Source organism: Lathyrus oleraceus, chromosome 7 (assembly GCF_024323335.1).
Source record: "Lathyrus oleraceus cultivar Zhongwan6 chromosome 7, CAAS_Psat_ZW6_1.0, whole genome shotgun sequence".
NCBI lineage: Eukaryota > Viridiplantae > Streptophyta > Magnoliopsida > Fabales > Fabaceae > Lathyrus > Lathyrus oleraceus.
The window spans coordinates 380,640,148-380,660,168 of NC_066585.1; the positions used below are offsets into that span (position 1 = coordinate 380,640,148).

Consider the following 20,021-nt stretch of genomic DNA (forward strand, 5'->3'; position numbering starts at 1 on the left):
TCATCACAAATTTCAAGTTGTTGGAGAAGAATCTCTGCTGCTCCCTGGGATGATGAAGACCTTATCAATCATTCTATTTGAATCGCATTGAAGTCTATAGACAAAGGCAAATACCTTGAGCAACTGGGTCATTCATCCCGTACCCAAGGATATCCTAGACAAGGATAAGAATTCCCCACTCTCATCATTATTTGTTTCTTAAGGCTCATGGCATACAACTTGAATTATGATTGGTAAGTTGTTGGTAGAGTCTTCTGTTTGTTACACTGTTGCTTGTTGGAGAGAGACTTGACAATCATATGATTTGAATTGTGCTAAAGTCTATGAATAGAGGTGAATACGATGAGCAACTGAGTCATTCGTCCCGTACCCAAAGATATTCATAATGAGCTAATAAAATTCTCCAATTTCATTCCTTCTCTATTGCTTAAGGCTCATGCCACACAATCTTAACCTTGATTAACAAGCTCTTGAAGAAACACCTTTGACATTGCCTTGTATAATCCACTGCTTGATAAGACTGAGATGCCTTGAATGAGAGTCTGAACTTGAGGCCATGAGGTCCACAGCTTAAAGAAAGAGTCTTATCAAGTGATCAAGGGACTTTTGATCACTTGAATAGCTGTGGGATTATACAAGATCAAAGGATTTAGTTAATCAAAATTGCTTTTGATAAACTTGAGTCGAAGGTTTGAATTAGCTTGAAAGTGTATGGTTAACCTATTCTAAGGGTTAAAATTATTCACAAACTATTTCTAAGGGATCATGCCACAATTAAAGTCATAGATACTTCATGAAAAATCAACTGGATTATACTAACTGATTATCTTAAGTCAATTCTAATCCTAAAGGAACATGTATTTCTAAGACAAAATAACCCATAAGGATAAAAAGGTCAAATTACATGGATGATTAATCAAGAAGTTAATTCCAAAGTTAAAATCTATTTAGAACTGAAACCCTAATTATATCTAAACAAAATCTAAAATTCTAATTAGTCATAGAATTCTAAAATTCATCTAATTAAATTCTATAATATCTAGTTAATTCTAACAATCCTAATTAAAAATCTAAAATCTATTAATCCTAAAATTCTAAATTTATATAATTAACCTAAGATTCCATTTAATTTCTAATATCCTAATTAATCTCTAATACTTATGATTAATTCTAAAAAATCTAATTCTAAAATTCTAATTATAACCTAATATCTAATTAATTTCTAATTAAATCCTAATTGATTCTAAATATTCTAACCATAACCCAAATTCTCTAAAAATATCAACACAACATCACTAAGATTAACAACAAAAAATTGGAATTAAAATGAGTTAATTGTGATTAATCATGGAATTAGTGAGATTATGGGTCAGGGGTGTGTGAGGGTTGAAGAGGGATATGCATAGAGAAATGCTTGGGCCTAAGCCCAAGCTCCCAATGAGCAAGCCTGGTTCACAATCAAGGCCAAGGTCCAGAACTCCGGATCTCAGTAATATACCAAGAAACGCCTTCAGCACTCCTCGCATCGTCATCTCGAAATCTCGAAAATTTTACCTTGTACCCCCTACAGTTAGCCCTATACCCCTACAAAATTTTAAAAATTCCCATTTTACCCTTAATTGGATTTAACCAATTTACCATTTCATTTTTACCATTCAGTTGAAAATTTCAGAAATTACACTTTCACACCCCTCGCACCAGAACTCCTGCAAAAAGACTTCCGGTATGTATTTTTCCAAACCGGAAGACTTTAGGAATGACTTCCGGAACACACAAAAAAGCAAACCGGAACACTTCATGAAAGAGTTCCGGTTCAATTAAAAAAAATTTACAAAACCGGAACACTTCTTAAAAGAGTTCCGGTGAACAAATTTTGCATACCGGAACTCTTTGGAGAAGTGTTCCGGTATGTATTATGTGTGTTCCGGAAGTCTTTCTTTAAGTCTTCCGGTACGTTTTTTTTTTGTTTTTTGTTTTTAATTTTTTTTTTTTGCAGAAATGGAAAATCTTCCCAAAATATGTGTAGATACTACTGATGCGTTTATGACGACGGAAAGATTTGGTACACGAGAAGAGGTTATCAGATGGATTAAAGAGGTTGGAATCGACAATAAAGTAACTGTTATTATCAGTCGTTCAGATACTGAAACGGGGAAGAGAGGGAGAAGTAACAAAATAATATTTGGTTGTGATAAAGGTGGGAAACACAAGATTAGTGATAGTGGTACCCAAAGTGCGTCCAAGAAATGTGGATGTCCATTTAAAATCAGGTTGACTCCGGCGAAAGATGGATCTGGTTGGAAGATTGATGTAAAATGTGGGTTACATAATCATGGTTTACCTGATAGATTAGAAGGTCATTCGTTTATTGGTAGGTTGACCACAGATGAGAAGCAACATGTCGCTGATTTGGCAAAGAGACATGTAGCACCTAGAAACATTTTGCTTTCCTTGCAAGACAAGTTTCCTGAGAATGTCACTCGGATTACGCATATGGAGTGTGATAGAAAAAGAGATAAGAGGTCCAAGGAGTGAGATACAACATCTGTTTAAGCTTATTGAGGATGCAGGATATGTGTATTGGAGTAGAAAAAAGGATGACTCGAAAGTGGTGAGAGAGATATTTTGGGCACATCCTGATTCAGTTAAGTTGTTGAATATATTTCCGATTGTGTTAGTTATGGATAGCACCTACAAGACAAACAAATATAGACAACCTTTGTTTGAAATTGTTGGCATGACATCGACTGAGTTGACTTTTGCTGTTGGATTTGCGTATATGGAGTCTGAGCAAACAGAGAATTTTTGTTGGGTATTGGAGAAATTAAAAGAGTTGTTTGTGAAGAAAGACATGTGTCCACAAGTGATTTTGACAGATAGAGATCTTGCTTTGATGAAAGCAATTGAAGTTGTGTTTCCCAACTCGATTAATTTGCTATGTAGATTTCACATTAACAAAAACGTTGGTGCCAAATGCAAACAACATGTGGTGAATGACCTGCAAAAGACGATAGACACATTATGGATGGAAGTTGTCTGGGCAAGTGATGAGGTTGAGTATGGTCAGCGGTTGCATCAACTTGAGCAAGCATGTGTTGATTATAGTGGATTTATTAATTATGTGAAAGACACATGGTTGACTCCACATAGGCATAGATTTGTTGGAGCATGGATTAATCGAGTCCTACATTTGGGTAACACAACGACTAATCGGTACGTCTTATAATTTTGTATGTGTTATTTTTATATCTGATATTATTTTTATGTATTTTTTATGTGTTATTTTCAATATCTGATATTTTTAATATTTGATATTTTCAATATCTAATGGTATTTTTTATATCTGATATTTTTAGGGTTGAATCTGCTCATTGGAAGTTAAAGCAGATGTTAGGAAACAGTATAGGTGACATGGTCAAATGTTGGGAAGCCATGAATAACAACTTGAGGTTACAACTGGGAAACATTAGAGCTTCATTTCAAAAGAGTTTTTACGAAGTTGAGCACGCGCACGTAAGTCCCTTTTATGGTTATTTGCGTGGTTCCGTATCTCGAGCTGCTTTGAGACGTATTGCTGAAGAGTTATTGAGAGTTGATTATGTTGGAACTAACAGGCAAATATGTGGTTGTACTCTTAGAACATCTTATGGGTTACCTTGTGCTTGTGAGTTAGGAAGATACAGAGTAGGTGGTATACCGATACCCATTGATGTTGTTCATGTTCATTGGAGGAAACTAACTATGGAAGTTGAGTTAGAGGTAGGTGAAGATGATGGATCAGAGGTGGATATGAAGGCTGCAATGGATGAGTTATGGAGACGATTTAGGTCATTAGATGTTATTGGGAAAAGGGCATTAAGGAGTAGGGTATGTGAACTAGCATACCCAACAATGACAACATTGTGTCCACCACCTGAGAAAATAAAAACCAAAGGAGGAGTGAAGAAGAAAGGGAAAAAACCATCAGATTATGATGTTAATAGGGACCCTTCGTATCATGAGTATGTTGATAAGGCATCTCAATCTTCACAAAGGCAATCTCAACCATCACAGACTTCGAAGAAGATCAAATTATCAAAGCAACCACAATTCATTCTTCAATTTCCTAATCATATTAGGTCATACATTGAAGATGTAGTTAATGTTGAATCAGATGGTAATTGTGGATTTAGAGTCATTGCATCATTGCATGGATATGGTGAGGATGGTTGGCCAATGGTTCGCAGAGAGTTGGGGTTGGAAATAATAGACAAGGATAGGTCAACTTTGTATGACAAGTTATTTTCTAATCGGTTGTCAGCAGTGAGAGAATCTTTGATGATAGAATCGTTTGGTTCACAGCCACCTGAAAAATGGATGAGTCTACCAGATATGGGTTACTTGATAGCGAATCGCTATAATGTTGTACTTGTCTGTTTAGGCAATCCGTGCATCACTTTCTTTCCGATGACAAGTTCACATTCACCAAATGTCTCTATTTATTGCATTGGTTTTGTTAACCACAATCATTGGGTTCAGGTACGTATTTATATGTCTAAATATTTTAATTATTTCAGTTAATATTTTATGTTATATGACTTAATCTTTTAATTATTTTACTTTATCAGGTTAACATGAAAGAGGGGTTTCCATTGCCACCGGTCACATTAGATTGGAAGAAATTTTGTTCTCATATAGCAACTACTTGGATGCTAGGATTTGCAGGACGTATGCAACATTGGCAATTACTTACACCTGTATTAGCATGATTATGTAATCAAAACATAAATATGTAATCAAAACATGAAATCTATATTATTATGTCTATTATATTCAAAGCTTAATACATATAATCAATGTGAACGAGAAATATGCAAAGCTTCAAATAAATCAGAAAACTGTGGATCTTCGTCTTCGGCATTAACCTGTCTCAAATAACGATGAATCAATGTAGATACACGAGCCCAATCAGGATCAGATGGCCCGACGTCATATACAGGAACGGGTACCTCTCTAGGAGCGTCACGATGGGGAGGGACCAACCGTGGATGGGAAACACGATAATACCACTCCAGATAACTGTCTTCTACCTCAGATGGAGTGGTGGCCACGGTAGATGAACCGATCACATCGATAACACTCTGATGGTAACTGATCCAATCAACATCAATATCCGTCGCCATCATACAATCCAGAGGTGGGGATGGAACATACTGCCTATACCCGAACTGACGTAAACATCTATCAGGCAAGTATGGAACAACTGTTTCACCCCACTTCAAACAGCCCCCCTGTAAAGACATATCTCATCAAATACATGCCATGCTCTATGATCCTCAAATGGTCGCCAAATGACGTCGGTAGGTGTCAGCTCGTCCAAAATAGGTCGTAAATCATCGACCTTCAGGACTCCCTGTCTATACGACCATCTCATCGCTCAGGGAAGACCACAGTTTTCAGCAGGTTTCCAATTCTCCCCTCTTTTTCCAACAGTTGGAAAATACTCGTGAATCCAACACTGTTACAAAATACAAACATAATAAATAAAACAAATACCATATTTTATAAAATGAATCCAACACTTGATTAACAAAATTAAATTATATACCTGTAGGAGAGTAGGATATCCACCGAGCTGTTTGCAATTGTACATGGACGCATCTCCAAGATATCGATAGAGGGTAACTAGTGCAGCTGCTCCCCAACTATATCCTGAACATCCATCCAAGTCCCTAAACAGGAGGAGGTATCGTGCCTCTACAAGTGTAAAGGTCTTATCAGCAAATATGGTGGAACCCACCAACATCAATATATATGCTCTAGTCGCATATGCCCAGCTGGAAGCAGCCCTATGATGTACGAATAAATCATATAACCACTCCAACTTGTAATACGACCCCCTGCAGCTACGAACATGTGACTGTGCCTGACCCTGTGACACTCCTAGGTAGTCAACAGCAAGTTCAACAGCTAGCTCTTCAGTCACATCCCGAGGACTCCAAAAGATACCCCTAATGGGCAAGTGAAGTAGACATGCGACATCATCTAAAGTAATGCTCATTTCACCAAACGGCATGTGAAATGAAGATGTCTCTAGATGCCATCTTTCCACAAATGCAGAGACAAGATTTGTGTCTATCTTGTTCAGACTGGTTCTCTGCAGTGAAGCTAAACCGGATCTAGATACCCAACTCTCCATCTGTGGTGGAAGAGCCAATGGAACCCTAGAAGTCAACTTCAGTCCATGTCCGGCAACCTTCAACTCTTTCTTTGGTCCTCTTTCCTAAAAACAATTAAAACACATATTAGAAAACAAATTATAAAATATTCAACTATTATTCATTTTCAAATATAGCCCGTTTACTTACCTCACCGAACCATATATGTCGAGCAACATGATGCTCGTACTTCACCAAAAGAGACGTATCGTACGGCCCTCCTGGATATCCAGTCGGCTCAGCTGCAGCTGCAGATGAAGATGCACCCCGGTCTAACATGCGGACTGGAATCCGGCCATCTGCACCTCGTCTTCGAACCACTGAAAAAACAATGTTTAAAAAAATAATTAAAATTAAAAAAAAAAAAATTACGTACCGGAACACTTCAAAGAAGAGTTCCGGTTAGTAAAAAACACAAAAAGCCTTCCGGAACACTTTCTTAAAGAGTTCCGGTATACATCATCCAAACCGGAAGTCTTTAAGAAAGACTTCCGGTATACAACTATACAAACTGGAAGACTTTCTAAAAGACTTCCGGTTCAGTGTCCCTTAAAGACAACAAACCGGAACTCTTTAGAGAAGTGTTCCGGTATACAATTAATGAACCGGAAGACTTACTCTTAAGTGTTCCGGTATACAATACAAAAAAGCCAAATATTTGTCTTCTCCGGAAGTCTTCAACGAAAATGGTAAAAAAAATTGAAAGGGAAAATATACCCTATTTATATGAGGGTATTTTGGTCAAAAAAATTTAAATGTAGAGGTGTGGGTACAATTGTAGGGGTATAGGGTAAAATTTTCCGAAATCTCGGATCCGAAGGCGATTTGCATAGGAAATTATTCAAGAATTAAAATCCATAACTCAAATCGATCTCGTGCAATCAACATGTAAGCGATGCAACTAACGTGATTCCGAGCTTCAGACTCTAATCGAAGAACCAAAAACACGGATCAATTCCACATGGAAATCAATACGCCATCATTGAAATGGAGTTTGCGAAACACAACTCTTGCGCACGGAATCGAAAATAACAAAACCGACACAAAGCAAGGAACTCACTGATTCAAAGTTAGTTTCGACACAGACAGGTTCTAATCTTCTTCCCTTTCTCCTTCAATATTGCTTATGCGTTTGCGAGTTTTATTTACGTGTGCGTTACTAGTTTGAATATTCTCCATCCTTCTTTTTCTTTTTCTATGATATTCGTCTTCTCCTCTTCTCGTTGTTGCGAGATTGTTGCGTGAGATTGAGAGTTGCAGTGAAGAATGGAAATGGAAATTGAGGGAACGTGATAATCTGAGAGTGTTGATTTTTTACTGATGATTGTGCAAGTGATTGAATGGATTCGAGATTGAAAGAGTTTGAGAGGTTCTGATTTTTCTGTGCAAAATGAACGTTCTCCAACTTGCAGAGTGAAAGAGTAATTTATAGGTGAGGGAATAGAGTTAACCAGTGTTAACTCTGTTAACTTCATCCAAGTGGAAGTTGGTTAGGTATGATGTTTCCGTTAGTCATCCTGTTAAATAAACTGTTAGGTTCTTTCCGTGAGCTTGTTGGTAGTAGCTTTATGTTGTAGTTTCGTTAACCTGTGATCTGTTAAAAGTGTATTTTACAGGGTAAATACTGAGAATGTTCAGCAGGGCTTATACGTTTTGAGTTTCAGTTTATTTCCAAAGTGTGAATTTTGCTATTCAGTAGGTTGTGCTGCACTGTGATGCCAAATATGGCTATATGATTAGTTCTTCATTTGAGATCAATTAAGTTGTTATGGATGATGGTCTATGTTAGATGAATGGTTGGTATGTTAGATGTTAGGAATCCTTGTTACAGTTAATTGGCCTCGGTTGAATTGGAAAATCGTGAGAGTTTTGAAAAACTTTATTACTTCTTGCTACTGTTAATGATTGCAGTTAGTGAATCGACTTGTGGCTGCTATTGACTGTTGTCGTACGGAAGTTTGATTTGTTGTTGCATGGCCAGTATGCCTATGGCATGACAAGGTTTAGGCACGAATTAAGGGAGCGATCAAGATTGACAATGGTTAGGAAGGTCTTTGCTTAGGTTGATCATGGCCATGTGATTGTGGATGAATATGGATGTTAAAAATCAGAATTTTTATGTCACATGTTAATTTAGATTCCTTTTTGGAACGTTCATTTATAATATGCAATGAGTTTATCATAGGAACTATGTATTAACATGAACTTGTGTACATGAATATTTTATGAATGAAAGTTGGATTTTGAATGAAAAGTTGAAAATGGAATGAAATGGAAAGTTAAATTGCATTGAAGACATTTGATATGTATGGAAAGTTTGAATGGAATTGCATTAAATGGATTTTATAATTTCATGGAAAGTGTATGAATATAGATGGAAAACATTCATGAATGGGAAATATATATGGATTGGATGTTGAAAATTGAATTTAAATTAAATGCACCAAAAATGGAAAAAAGGGATTAATGGTTAATGAACTTGAATGCTTGCTAACCAAAAATGCAAATTGAACCGGTTGTAAATGACCAATGATGCCAAAATTAAATAGTCCTTTTAATGGATGGTTGACTTGGGTCAACTTGTTTGACCAAAAGTCAACAGTTGACCAAATCCACCTGTGGAGTTTGAAACTGTAAACAAGACATAGTATGGTTTATGACACAATGATTAATGTTCAAATGTTAAGCAACAATGAATGAATCAAAATAGAACCACTACTTAAATGAAATGAATCATCTCTGATCATCTGAATCACATGGACGGAATGCATTAAGACATATTGATGAACGATGAATCAAAGGCCTATAATGCCCTCATGAAACACAAACAAGTGGATCAAGAGATTAATGCTTTAGTGCTATCATGAATCATGAATTAAGGACCATGAACCTACGTATTTGCACGTACTAGGAGACCTAAGTAGGTGGCATAGGCAATGTTAAATAGGAAGCACACGTGGATGCTTGAACCAAGCCTTAAATAAGATGAAGTCTCAATCATGTAGGCATGTAGATTTGATGATGGATGATGCATGATATGATAGTCAAACACCTCCCACCAATAATTAGGGTTTCAAACAAATACAAGGTGAAAAGTCAAGCCACATGGTGCATTAGGACCAAATATTTCCTGATTAGGGTTTCATGAGGCACACCCTCTGATCAGAGTTTCCAAACCAAGCATAAAGTTATACAACACATCCAAACACATCGGCCCAAGATTAGGGTTTAAATCAAATCAATGCACAAAAGGTCAATCACATGTAAAGTCAAGAATTAGGATTTGAATGCACATATGAATATCATGTTGTGGACTTCATGAATCAAAGTCTCAAGAGAGCATGGAATTAAGGTTTGCATCCCACATGATGAGTAATTCTCTAATCCTCAAACAAAACCCTAGTTTGAATCAACCATCAGCTTTGAATCCATGATGCTTGTTAGAAGGTGTTAATCATGAATGGATGAGGCATGAATGGGTACAAATGAATCTTAAGTCATATGTTGAGTAAAAATATGAAAGGGGGGGGGGGGGGATTTTGGGGTACAACAACTTTAATCTACTTAAACTTGAATGGTCGAATTATGGGAGCTTTTCGGATATTCAAGGTACGAGTGGATTAAATACCAAAGTATCTAAAAATTTGCCCACTGAAAAATGTTTATCAGGTGATATGTAGGTGGTTTTACTTTTATAGGTTCATTTGCTGGGATTTATTGATATATTCTAAGGGAATATCAATTGCAAAAGAGGAATATGATATGCATGCCATATGTTTGTATGATATATTATACATATATTTTTGGCGTAGTATTCCATCTCGATGAATATGGCACGCGTTTTTAGAGATGTAATGCTAATTTAATAAATATTACTACACACATGATGCAAGTAAAGTTGAGCTTTGTGATTTACCAAGCAAAGATTGGGCCTTAGGTGTGCCAATAAGAACTGGACTTTTGACTTTTCTCGGGCAAGGTTTCATGTTATGCTATATGAATGATATGCATGAGTGAAACGACATGATTTATGCATGATAATGATTTATATAATGGTTAAGCCAAATGCTTATATAGAGGGAGGTGGGAATTTTGGGCTAGGATAATGGTCATACAAACATGATCCTCCGACACCTATTTCAAGATGAACATTTAATGTCACACCTCTGAACTTGATCTGAAACATGGAGGGAGCTCGTACCTACGTAGCCTACCTCTGCCCTAGTTTGTTGAGTATTTGCATATTACCCCAGCTGCAACTTATGGAGTAGTCTCATCATCTGAAGATTCCAAACTAGCTTGCCCTAGTGTCTTGAAATTGTATCCTTTTGATTAACCATTCCTAGGAGTGATTGACTTCTGGTGCTCTTGGGGTGGCCTGCCCTAATATGAGCCTTGAAGTATCTTTGCCCATGTCTGGCTGATTTAAAGAGATTTGTAGAATCTCGATGTGGTTGCCCTAGATTGTATGTACCCTGGAGAAATTTGAGCCTTGGGATATCATAAGAGATGTTCAATCTTCCCATTATGTAAGATTTTTTTATGTCAAGTGCATGTTGGCAAGTAAAAATGCTTATTTTGAACATGATAATTGTAATGTCATGCTCATGCAAGTTTTGAAACTCAAGTGTGTTCACTAAGATTATGATATATAGTGAGTGAAACACTGATTACAATGCCATATCAACATTAATACAATTGACAAGCAAATCTTTAGGAGTCAACTTGACGCGATCTTACCATAGTATGCTTTCGAAATAAACCATGCTTCAATTAGGTCTTTTGAGGGTTGCAACATGGCATGGTTCACGGTTTCAGAAAGAAAGGATATAAGGCTCAAAACCTAATATAACCCACCCATTATCCGTGATATTCTCTAGTCCTACGTTCAGTTATCTTAAAACAAGCGTTCATCTTTCAAAAAAGGATTTTGAATATCGACAATGATGGTTATAGAACCCACGAGAGTTTGGAGCGATAGTCCCTCACCTTCTGCTTTTGTTTGCAGTCACAGAGATTTACTCTTACCAAGGAATTTGATATTGATCCTCTGTTTTTCCTTTTATTTTTGTTTTCCCTTATTTTTGCCTGGGCTTATCCTTTAGGTCTGCAGCCCACCGGGATGCCCTAACTTTTGCATAAGTCAATCTTATTTTCAAGCTTTTGCCTTAGCGAGCTTTTCATTTGCTTTTAATTTTTTTTCTTCATTTTTTTGTATTGGAGCAAATCCTGTGATACTTTCTTGTTTGATTTGTTGCAAGGGACGTGTCTGTCTCACTCCTTTTGTTGGTAAGGGATAACCATTCTGAATTTGTGATTCTATCCTCTTGAGAGGGATATGATATGATTGATCACTTGACGAGATATTTTCCTTTTTGAAATTTAAATGCAAGTTCAAACTAACTGAATACTACCCCACCCCTAGTTAAATTTGAGGGTTTATGTGTATAAAGAAAATAAACACATACTTCAAGGCCCAAACGAGATTGACTAGGGATTAACTTCCTTATATCTCTGGTGTTTAGGGGTTTGAACAATGCCTTATATCATCAGCACAGTCTTATTCAAAAGCATACATGTATCAATCTTGCGTACATTTAATTGCATCATTCTCTTTTGATTTTGCTTGAGCAACAGTTTGATACTGATAAATAAAACATGAGTGGACACGAATGGATTTACACAAAACATGCACGTTTATTTCATTATTATTATCATCTGAAAACCAGACAAGTTTTACAAATGAACAACCAATGACAAACAAGAAAAGATTACAAATGAAAATAATTGAGCAATATGATATTGCTAGCCTTGACACTCCTATGAAGAGGTAACTGAATCTGAGCAATCTTCACCACTAACTGCATTCACTATCTGCCCACAGTGATCTGGCAACAGGTTAGTTATGACATTAGGCCTTGCCTCAGAGAATGACAAGATCTTCTGATCAATAAGATCTTGTACCCTAGATTTGAGAGGCCAACAATCCTTGGTAGAATGTTCTATATGCCCGACATGGTAGGCGCACGAGGCATTAGGATTATTCTTTGCATGATACGGGAAAATGGCAGGCGAAATCTCCTTTGGCACAATTTCCCCTTGCTGAACAAGATACATGAGTAACTAAGCATATGATATAGGTATCTGGTCAAGCTGATGACGCTTTCTATCATAATGTCTGCCCTGACCTTGCCTATGGTTTCAGTTATCCTACTTTAAAGTAAATAATTTTAAAACATAGTTTCAATAAATGCAATTTTTTTTTTATATTGTTCTGCAATATATATCAACATTAATCTTTTTGATTAACATCAAGCCTCTTTTAGAAATTTGAAAGAATTAAGATTTTTGTTAACTTTAATGAGATTAAGTTAATTTCATTCTAATACTTTGGAGGTTCCATTCTAATATTCAACAAAATACCTAATAAAAAAATCAAAAAATTTCTATGTCAACAAGTACAACATTTATAAATTCAACAATAAATAAATAAATATATATTCATGTTTTTATTCAAAATAGAGTGAACCAACGTATAATATGTTTTTATTCTGAAACAGAAATAGTAAAAATATATAATATTGAGATAATATTGTTTCAAAAAAGAGAACCGTTACTCAAACAAATTTTACTTTAGTATTTATATATATATATGCAGGAAGCAAAAATAAGAAGAAACATCATATTATTTTATACAAAAAGAAATCTACACTATTGTTGTATTTATCATCATTCCTAAACTTTCTCTTTATGAAAAGTATAACAATGCTATAATAAAATTGACAAATATGACATGAATAACTTTTACACGGAAAAAGTGTCATTTTCTTTATGGTGTTTTTCATCATAATAAGGTCAATTTAAAGAATACTTTTAGTTATTATAATTAGTTCCTTGTAAGTGTAATAAGTAGTTAATCTCTCTAGAAATAAAAAGCAGCCACTTTTGTGACATTTAGTAAGTGTTGAATGAGTACATTGATGCATAAAATGTTTGCTCAAAAATATTATAACTCAAGTTAAAGTTTTTTGGTTTTCTATTTTAAAGTAGTCAATTTAAAAAAAATAGTTTCAATAAATGCAAAAAAATTATTTGTTAAAGAAATCTTTTTGTCTTTGTTGTACAATATATATCAACGTTAACCTTTTTTATTCACATCAAGTCTCTTTTAGAAATTTTAAAGAATTAAGAGTTTTGTTAACATGAATGAGATTAAGTTAATTTTATTCTAATAATTTGGAGCTTCCATTCTAGTATTCAAAAAAATACCTACTAGAAAAATCAAAAAATTTCTACATCAACAAGTACAACATTTATAATTTCAAAAATAAATAAATAAATAAATATTCATATTTTTATTCAAAATAGAGTGAAACTAGCGTATAATAAGTTTTTATTCTGAAAAAGAAATAGTAATAATACACAATATTGAGATATAATTGTTAAAAAAAGAGAACCGTTATTCAAGCAAATTTTATTTTAGTATTTATATATATGAAAGAAGCAAAAGTAAGAAGATACATCAGAATATTTTATGCAAAAAGAAATCTACACTATTGTTATATTTATCATCATTCCTAAACTTGCTCTTTGTGAAAAGTACAACAACGCCATAATAAAATTGACAAATAAGACATGAATTACTTTTACACGGAAAGAGTGTCATTTTCTTTATGGATTTTTGCATCATAATAAGGTCAGTTTATAAAATAATTTTAGTTATTGAAATTAGTTACTTGAAAGTGTTATAAGCAGTTAATTTCTCTAAAAGATAACAAGCAGCCAATTTCGTGACATTTAGTAAGTGTTGAATAAACTCACATTGATGCATAAAATGTTTGCTCAAAAATATTATAACTGAAAGTTAAAGTTTTTTGGTTTTCTACTTTAAAGTAATAAATTTTAAAAAATAGTTTCAATAAATGCAAAAAAACTATTTGTTAAATAAAATCTTTTTATCTTTGTTGTACAATATATATCAACATTAATCTTTTTTATTAACATCAAGTCTCTTTTAGAAATTTGAAAGAATTAAGATTTTTGTTAACTTGAATGAGATTAAGTTAATTTCATTCTAATACTTTGGAGGTTCCATTCTAATATTCAACAAAATACCTAATCAAAAAATCAAAAAAATTCTATGTCAACAAGTACAACATTTATAATTTCAACAATAAATAAATAAATATATATTCATGTTTTTGTTCAAAATAGAGTGAAACCAACGTATAATATGTTTTTATTCTGAAACAGAAATATTAAAAATATACAAGATTGAAATATAATTGTTTAAAAAAAGAGAACCGTTACGCAAACAAATTTTACTTTAGTATTTATATATATATATATATATATATATATATATGTAGGAAGCAAAACTAAGAAGAAACATCAGATTATTTTATGCAAAAAGAAATCTACACTATTGTTATATTTATCATCATTCCTAAACTTTCTCTTTATGAAAAGGATAACAATGCTATAATAAAATTGACAAATATGACATGAATTACTTTTACACGGAAAGAGTGTCATTTTCTTTATGGTGTTTTTCATCATAATAAGGTCAATTTAAAGAATACTTTTAGTTATTATAATTAGTTCCTTGTAAGTGTAATAAGTAGTTAATCTCTCTAGAAGATAACAAGCAGCCACATTTGTGACATTTAGTAAGTGTTGAATAAACTCACATTGATGCATAAAATGTTTGATCAAAAATATTATAACTCAAGTTAAAGTTTTTTGGTTTTCTATTTTAAAGTAGTCAATTGAGAAAAAATAGTTTCAATAATTGCAAAAAAATTATTTGTTAAAGAAATCTTTTTGTCTTTGTTGTACAATAAGATTAAGTTAATTTTATTCTAATAATTTGGAGGTTCCATTCTAGTATTCAAAAAAATACCTAATAGAAAAATCAAAAATTTTCTACATCAACAAGTACAACATTTATAATTTCAACAAAAAATAAATAATATATATTCATATTTATATTCAAAATAGAGTGAAACTAGCGTATAATAAGTTTTTATTCTGAAAAAGAAATAGTAACAATACACAATATTGAGATATAATTGTTAAAAAAAGAGAACCGTTACTCAAGCAAATTTTATTTTAGTATTTATATATATGAAAGAAGCAAAAGTAAGAAGGTACATCAGAATATTTTATTCAAAAAGAAATCTACACTATTGTTATATTTATCATCATTCCTAAACTTTCTCTTTGTGAAAAGTACAACAACGCCATGATAAAATTGACAAATATGACATGAATTACTTTTACACGGAAAGAGTGTCATTTTCTTTATGGTGTTTTGCATCATAATAAGGTCAGTTTATAAAATACTTTTAGTTATTGAAATTAGTTCCTTGAAATTGTTATAAGTAGTTAATTTCATTAGAAGATAACAAGCAGCCACTTTCGTGACATTTAGTAAGTGTTGAATAAACTCACATCGATGCATAAAATGTTTGCTCGAAAATATTATATCTCAAGTTAAAATTTTTTGGTTTTCTACTTTAAATTAATAAATTTAAAAAATAGTTTCAATAAATGCAAAAAAATTATTTGTTAAATAAAATATTTTTATTTTTGTTGTACAATATATATCAACATTAATCTTTTTTATTAACATTCAGTCTCTTTTAGAAATTTGAAAGAATTAAGATTTTTGTTAACTTGAATGAGATTAAGTTAATTACATTCTAATACTTTGGAGTTTCCATTCTAATATTCAACAAAATACCTAATAAAAAATTCAAAAAAATTCTATGTCAACAAGTACAACATTTATAATTTCAACAATAAATAAAAAAATAAATATATATATATTCATGTTTTTATTCAAAATAGAGTGAAACCAACGTATAATATGTTTTTATTCTGAAACAGAAATAGTAAAAACATACAATGTTGAGATATAATTTAAAAAAAATGAAAACCGTTACTCAAACAAATTTTACTTTAGTATTTATATATATGCAGGAAGCAAAAATAAGTAGAAACATCAGAATATTTTATGCAAAAAGAAATCTACACTATTGTTGTATTTATCATCATTCCTAAACTTTCTCTTTATGAAAAGTATAACAATTCTATAATAAAATTGACAAATATGACATGAATAACTTTTACACGGAAAGAGTGTCATTTTCTTTAAGGTGTTTTTCATCATAATAAGGTCAATTTAAAGAATACTTTTAGTTATTATAATTAGTTCCTTGTAAGTGTAATAAGTAGTTAATCTCTGTAGAAGATAACAAGCAGCCACTTTTGTGACATTTAGTAAGTGTTGAATAAACTTACATTGATGCATAAAATGTTTGCTAAAAATTTTATACCTCAAGTTAAAGTTTTTTGGTTTTCTATTTTAAAGTAGTCAATTTAAAAAAAATAGTTTCAATAATTGCAAAAAATTATTTGTTAAAGAAATCTTTTTGTCTTTGTTGTACAATATATATCAACGTTAACCTTTTTTATTCACATCAAGTCTCTTTTAGAAATTTTAAAGAAATAAGAGTTTTGTTAACATGAATGAGATTAGTTAACTTTATTCTAATGATTTGGAGCTTCCATTCTAGTATTCAAAAAAATACCTAATAGAAAAATCAAAAAATTTCTACATTGACAAGTACAACATTTATAATTTCAACAATAAATAAATAAATAAATATTCATATTGTTATTCAAAATAGAGTGAAACTAGCGTAAAATAAGTTTTTATTCTGAAAAAGAAATAGTAATAATACACAATATTGAGATATAATTGTTAAAAAAAGAGAACTGATACTCAAGCAAATTTTATTTTAGTATTTATATATATGAAAGAAGCAAAAGTAAGAAGATACATCAGAATATTTTATGCAAAAATAAATCTACACTATTCTTATATTTATCATCATTCCTAAACTTTCTATTTGTGAAAAGTACAACAACGCCATAATAAAATTGACAAATAAGACATGAATTACTTTTACATGGAAAGAGTGACATTTTCTTTATGGATTTTTGCATCATAATAAGGTCAGTTTATAAAATAATTTTAGTTATTGAAATTAGTTACTTGAAAGTGTTATAAGCAGTTAATTTCTCTAAAAGATAACAAGCAGCCAATTTCGTGACATTTAGTAAGTGTTGAATAAACTCACATTGATGCATAAAATGTTTGCTCAAAAATATTATAACTGAAAGTTAAAGTTTTTTGGTTTTCTACTTTAAAGTAATAAATTTTAAAAAATAGTTTCAATAAATGCAAAAAAACTATTTGTTAAATAAAATCTTTTTATCTTTGTTGTACAATATATATCAACATTAATCTTTTTTATTAACATCAAGTCTCTTTTAGAAATTTGAAAGAATTAAGATTTTTGTTAACTTGAATGAGATTAAGTTAATTTCATTCTAATACTTTGGAGGTTCCATTCTAATATTCAACAAAATACCTAATCAAAAAATCAAAAAAATTCTATGTCAACAAGTACAACATTTATAATTTCAACAATAAATAAATAAATATATATTCATGTTTTTGTTCAAAATAGAGTGAAACCAACGTATAATATGTTTTTATTCTGAAACAGAAATAGTAAAAATGTACAAGATTGAAATATAATTGTTTAAACAAAGAGAACCGTTACGCAAACAAATTTTACTTTAGTATTTATATATATATATATATATATATGTAGGAAGCAAAACTAAGAAGAAACATCAGATTATTTTATGCAAAAAGAAATCTACACTATTGTTATATTTATCATCATTCCTAAACTTTCTCTTTATGAAAAGGATAACAATGCTATAATAAAATTGACAAATATGACATGAATTACTTTTACACGGAAAGAGTGTCATTTTCTTTATGGTGTTTTTCATCATAATAAGGTCAATTTAAAGAATACTTTTAGTTATTATAATTAGTTCCTTGTAAGTGTAATAAGTAGTTAATCTCTCTAGAAGATAACAAGCAGCCACATTTGTGACATTTAGTAAGTGTTGAATAAACTCACATTGATGCATAAAATGTTTGATCAAAAATATTATAACTCAAGTTAAAGTTTTTTGGTTTTCTATTTTAAAGTAGTCAATTGAGAAAAAATAGTTTCAATAATTGCAAAAAAATTATTTGTTAAAGAAATCTTTTTGTCTTTGTTGTACAATAAGATTAAGTTAATTTTATTCTAATAATTTGGAGGTTCCATTCTAGTATTCAAAAAAATACCTAATAGAAAAATCAAAAATTTTCTACATCAACAAGTACAACATTTATAATTTCAACAAAAAATGAATAAATATATATTCATATTTATATTCAAAATAGAGTGAAACTAGCGTATAATAAGTTTTTATTCTGAAAAAGAAATAGTAACAATACACAATATTGAGATATAATTGTTAAAAAAAGAGAACCGTTACTCAAGCAAATTTTATTTTAGTATTTATATATATGAAAGAAGCAAAAGTAAGAAGGTACATCAGAATATTTTATTCAAAAAGAAATCTACACTATTGTTATATTTATCATCATTCCTAAACTTTCTCTTTGTGAAAAGTACAACAACGCCATGATAAAATTGACAAATATGACATGAATTACTTTTACACGGAAAGAGTGTCATTTTCTTTATGGTGTTTTGCATCATAATAAGGTCAGTTTATAAAATACTTTTAGTTATTGAAATTAGTTCCTTGAAATTGTTATAAGTAGTTAATTTCATTAGAAGATAACAAGCAGCCACTTTCGTGACATTTAGTAAGTGTTGAATAAACTCACATCGATGCATAAAATGTTTGCTCGAAAATATTATATCTCAAGTTAAAATTTTTTGGTTTTCTACTTTAAATTAATAAATTTTAAAAAATAGTTTCAATAAATGCAAAAAAATTATTTGTTAAATAAAATATTTTTATTTTTGTTGTACAATATATATCAACATTAATCTTTTTTATTAACATTCAGTCTCTTTTAGAAATTTGAAAGAATTAAGATTTTTGTTAACTTGAATGAGATTAAGTTAATTACATTCTAATACTTTGGAGTTTCCATTCTAATATTCAACAAAATACCTAATAAAAAATTCAAAAAAATTCTATGTCAACAAGTACAACATTTATAATTTCAACAATAAATAAAAAAATAAATATATATATATTCATGTTTTTATTCAAAATAGAGTGAAACCAACGTATAATATGTTTTTATTCTGAAACAGAAATAGTAAAAACATACAATGTTGAGATATAATTTTAAAAAAAATGAAAACCGTTACTCAAACAAATTTTACTTTAGTATTTATATATATGCAGGAAGCAAAAATAAGTAGAAACATCAGAATATTTTATGCAAAAAGAAATCTACACTATTGTTGTATTTATCATCATTCCTAAACTTTCTCTTTATGAAAAGTATAACAATTCTATAATAAAATTGACAAATATGACATGAATAACTTTTACACGGAAAGAGTGTCATTTTCTTTAAGGTGTTTTTCATCATAATAAGGTCAATTTAAAGAATACTTTTAGTTATTATAATTAGTTCCTTGTAAGTGTAATAAGTAGTTAATCTCTGTAGAAGATAACAAGCAGCCACTTTTGTGACATTTAGTAAGTGTTGAATAAACTTACATTGATGCATAAAATGTTTGCTAAAAATTTTTATACCTCAAGTTAAAGTTTTTTGGTTTTCTATTTTAAAGTAGTCAATTTAAAAAAAATAGTTTCAATAATTGCAAAAAAATTATTTGTTAAAGAAATCTTTTTGTCTTTGTTGTACAATATATATCAACGTTAACCTTTTTTATTCACATCAAGTCTCTTTTAGAA

The 20,021-nt window shown here is 31.1% G+C and overlaps 1 protein-coding gene across 1 annotated transcript; it reads right to left on the reverse strand.

Annotated features, from left to right (window-relative positions):
* Positions 1 to 1,458: 1,458 nt before the first annotated feature.
* Positions 1,459 to 6,511, reverse strand: LOC127103935 (protein MAIN-LIKE 1). The gene is made up of 3 exons (XM_051041165.1): positions 6,348 to 6,511; positions 5,894 to 6,262; positions 1,459 to 1,584 (listed from the first exon to the last, which is right to left on the reverse strand). Exons 1-3 carry the CDS (start codon positions 6,474 to 6,476, stop codon positions 1,459 to 1,461), a joined length of 624 nt encoding a protein of 207 aa, XP_050897122.1. The 5' UTR covers positions 6,477 to 6,511.
* Positions 6,512 to 20,021: the final 13,510 nt, after the last annotated feature.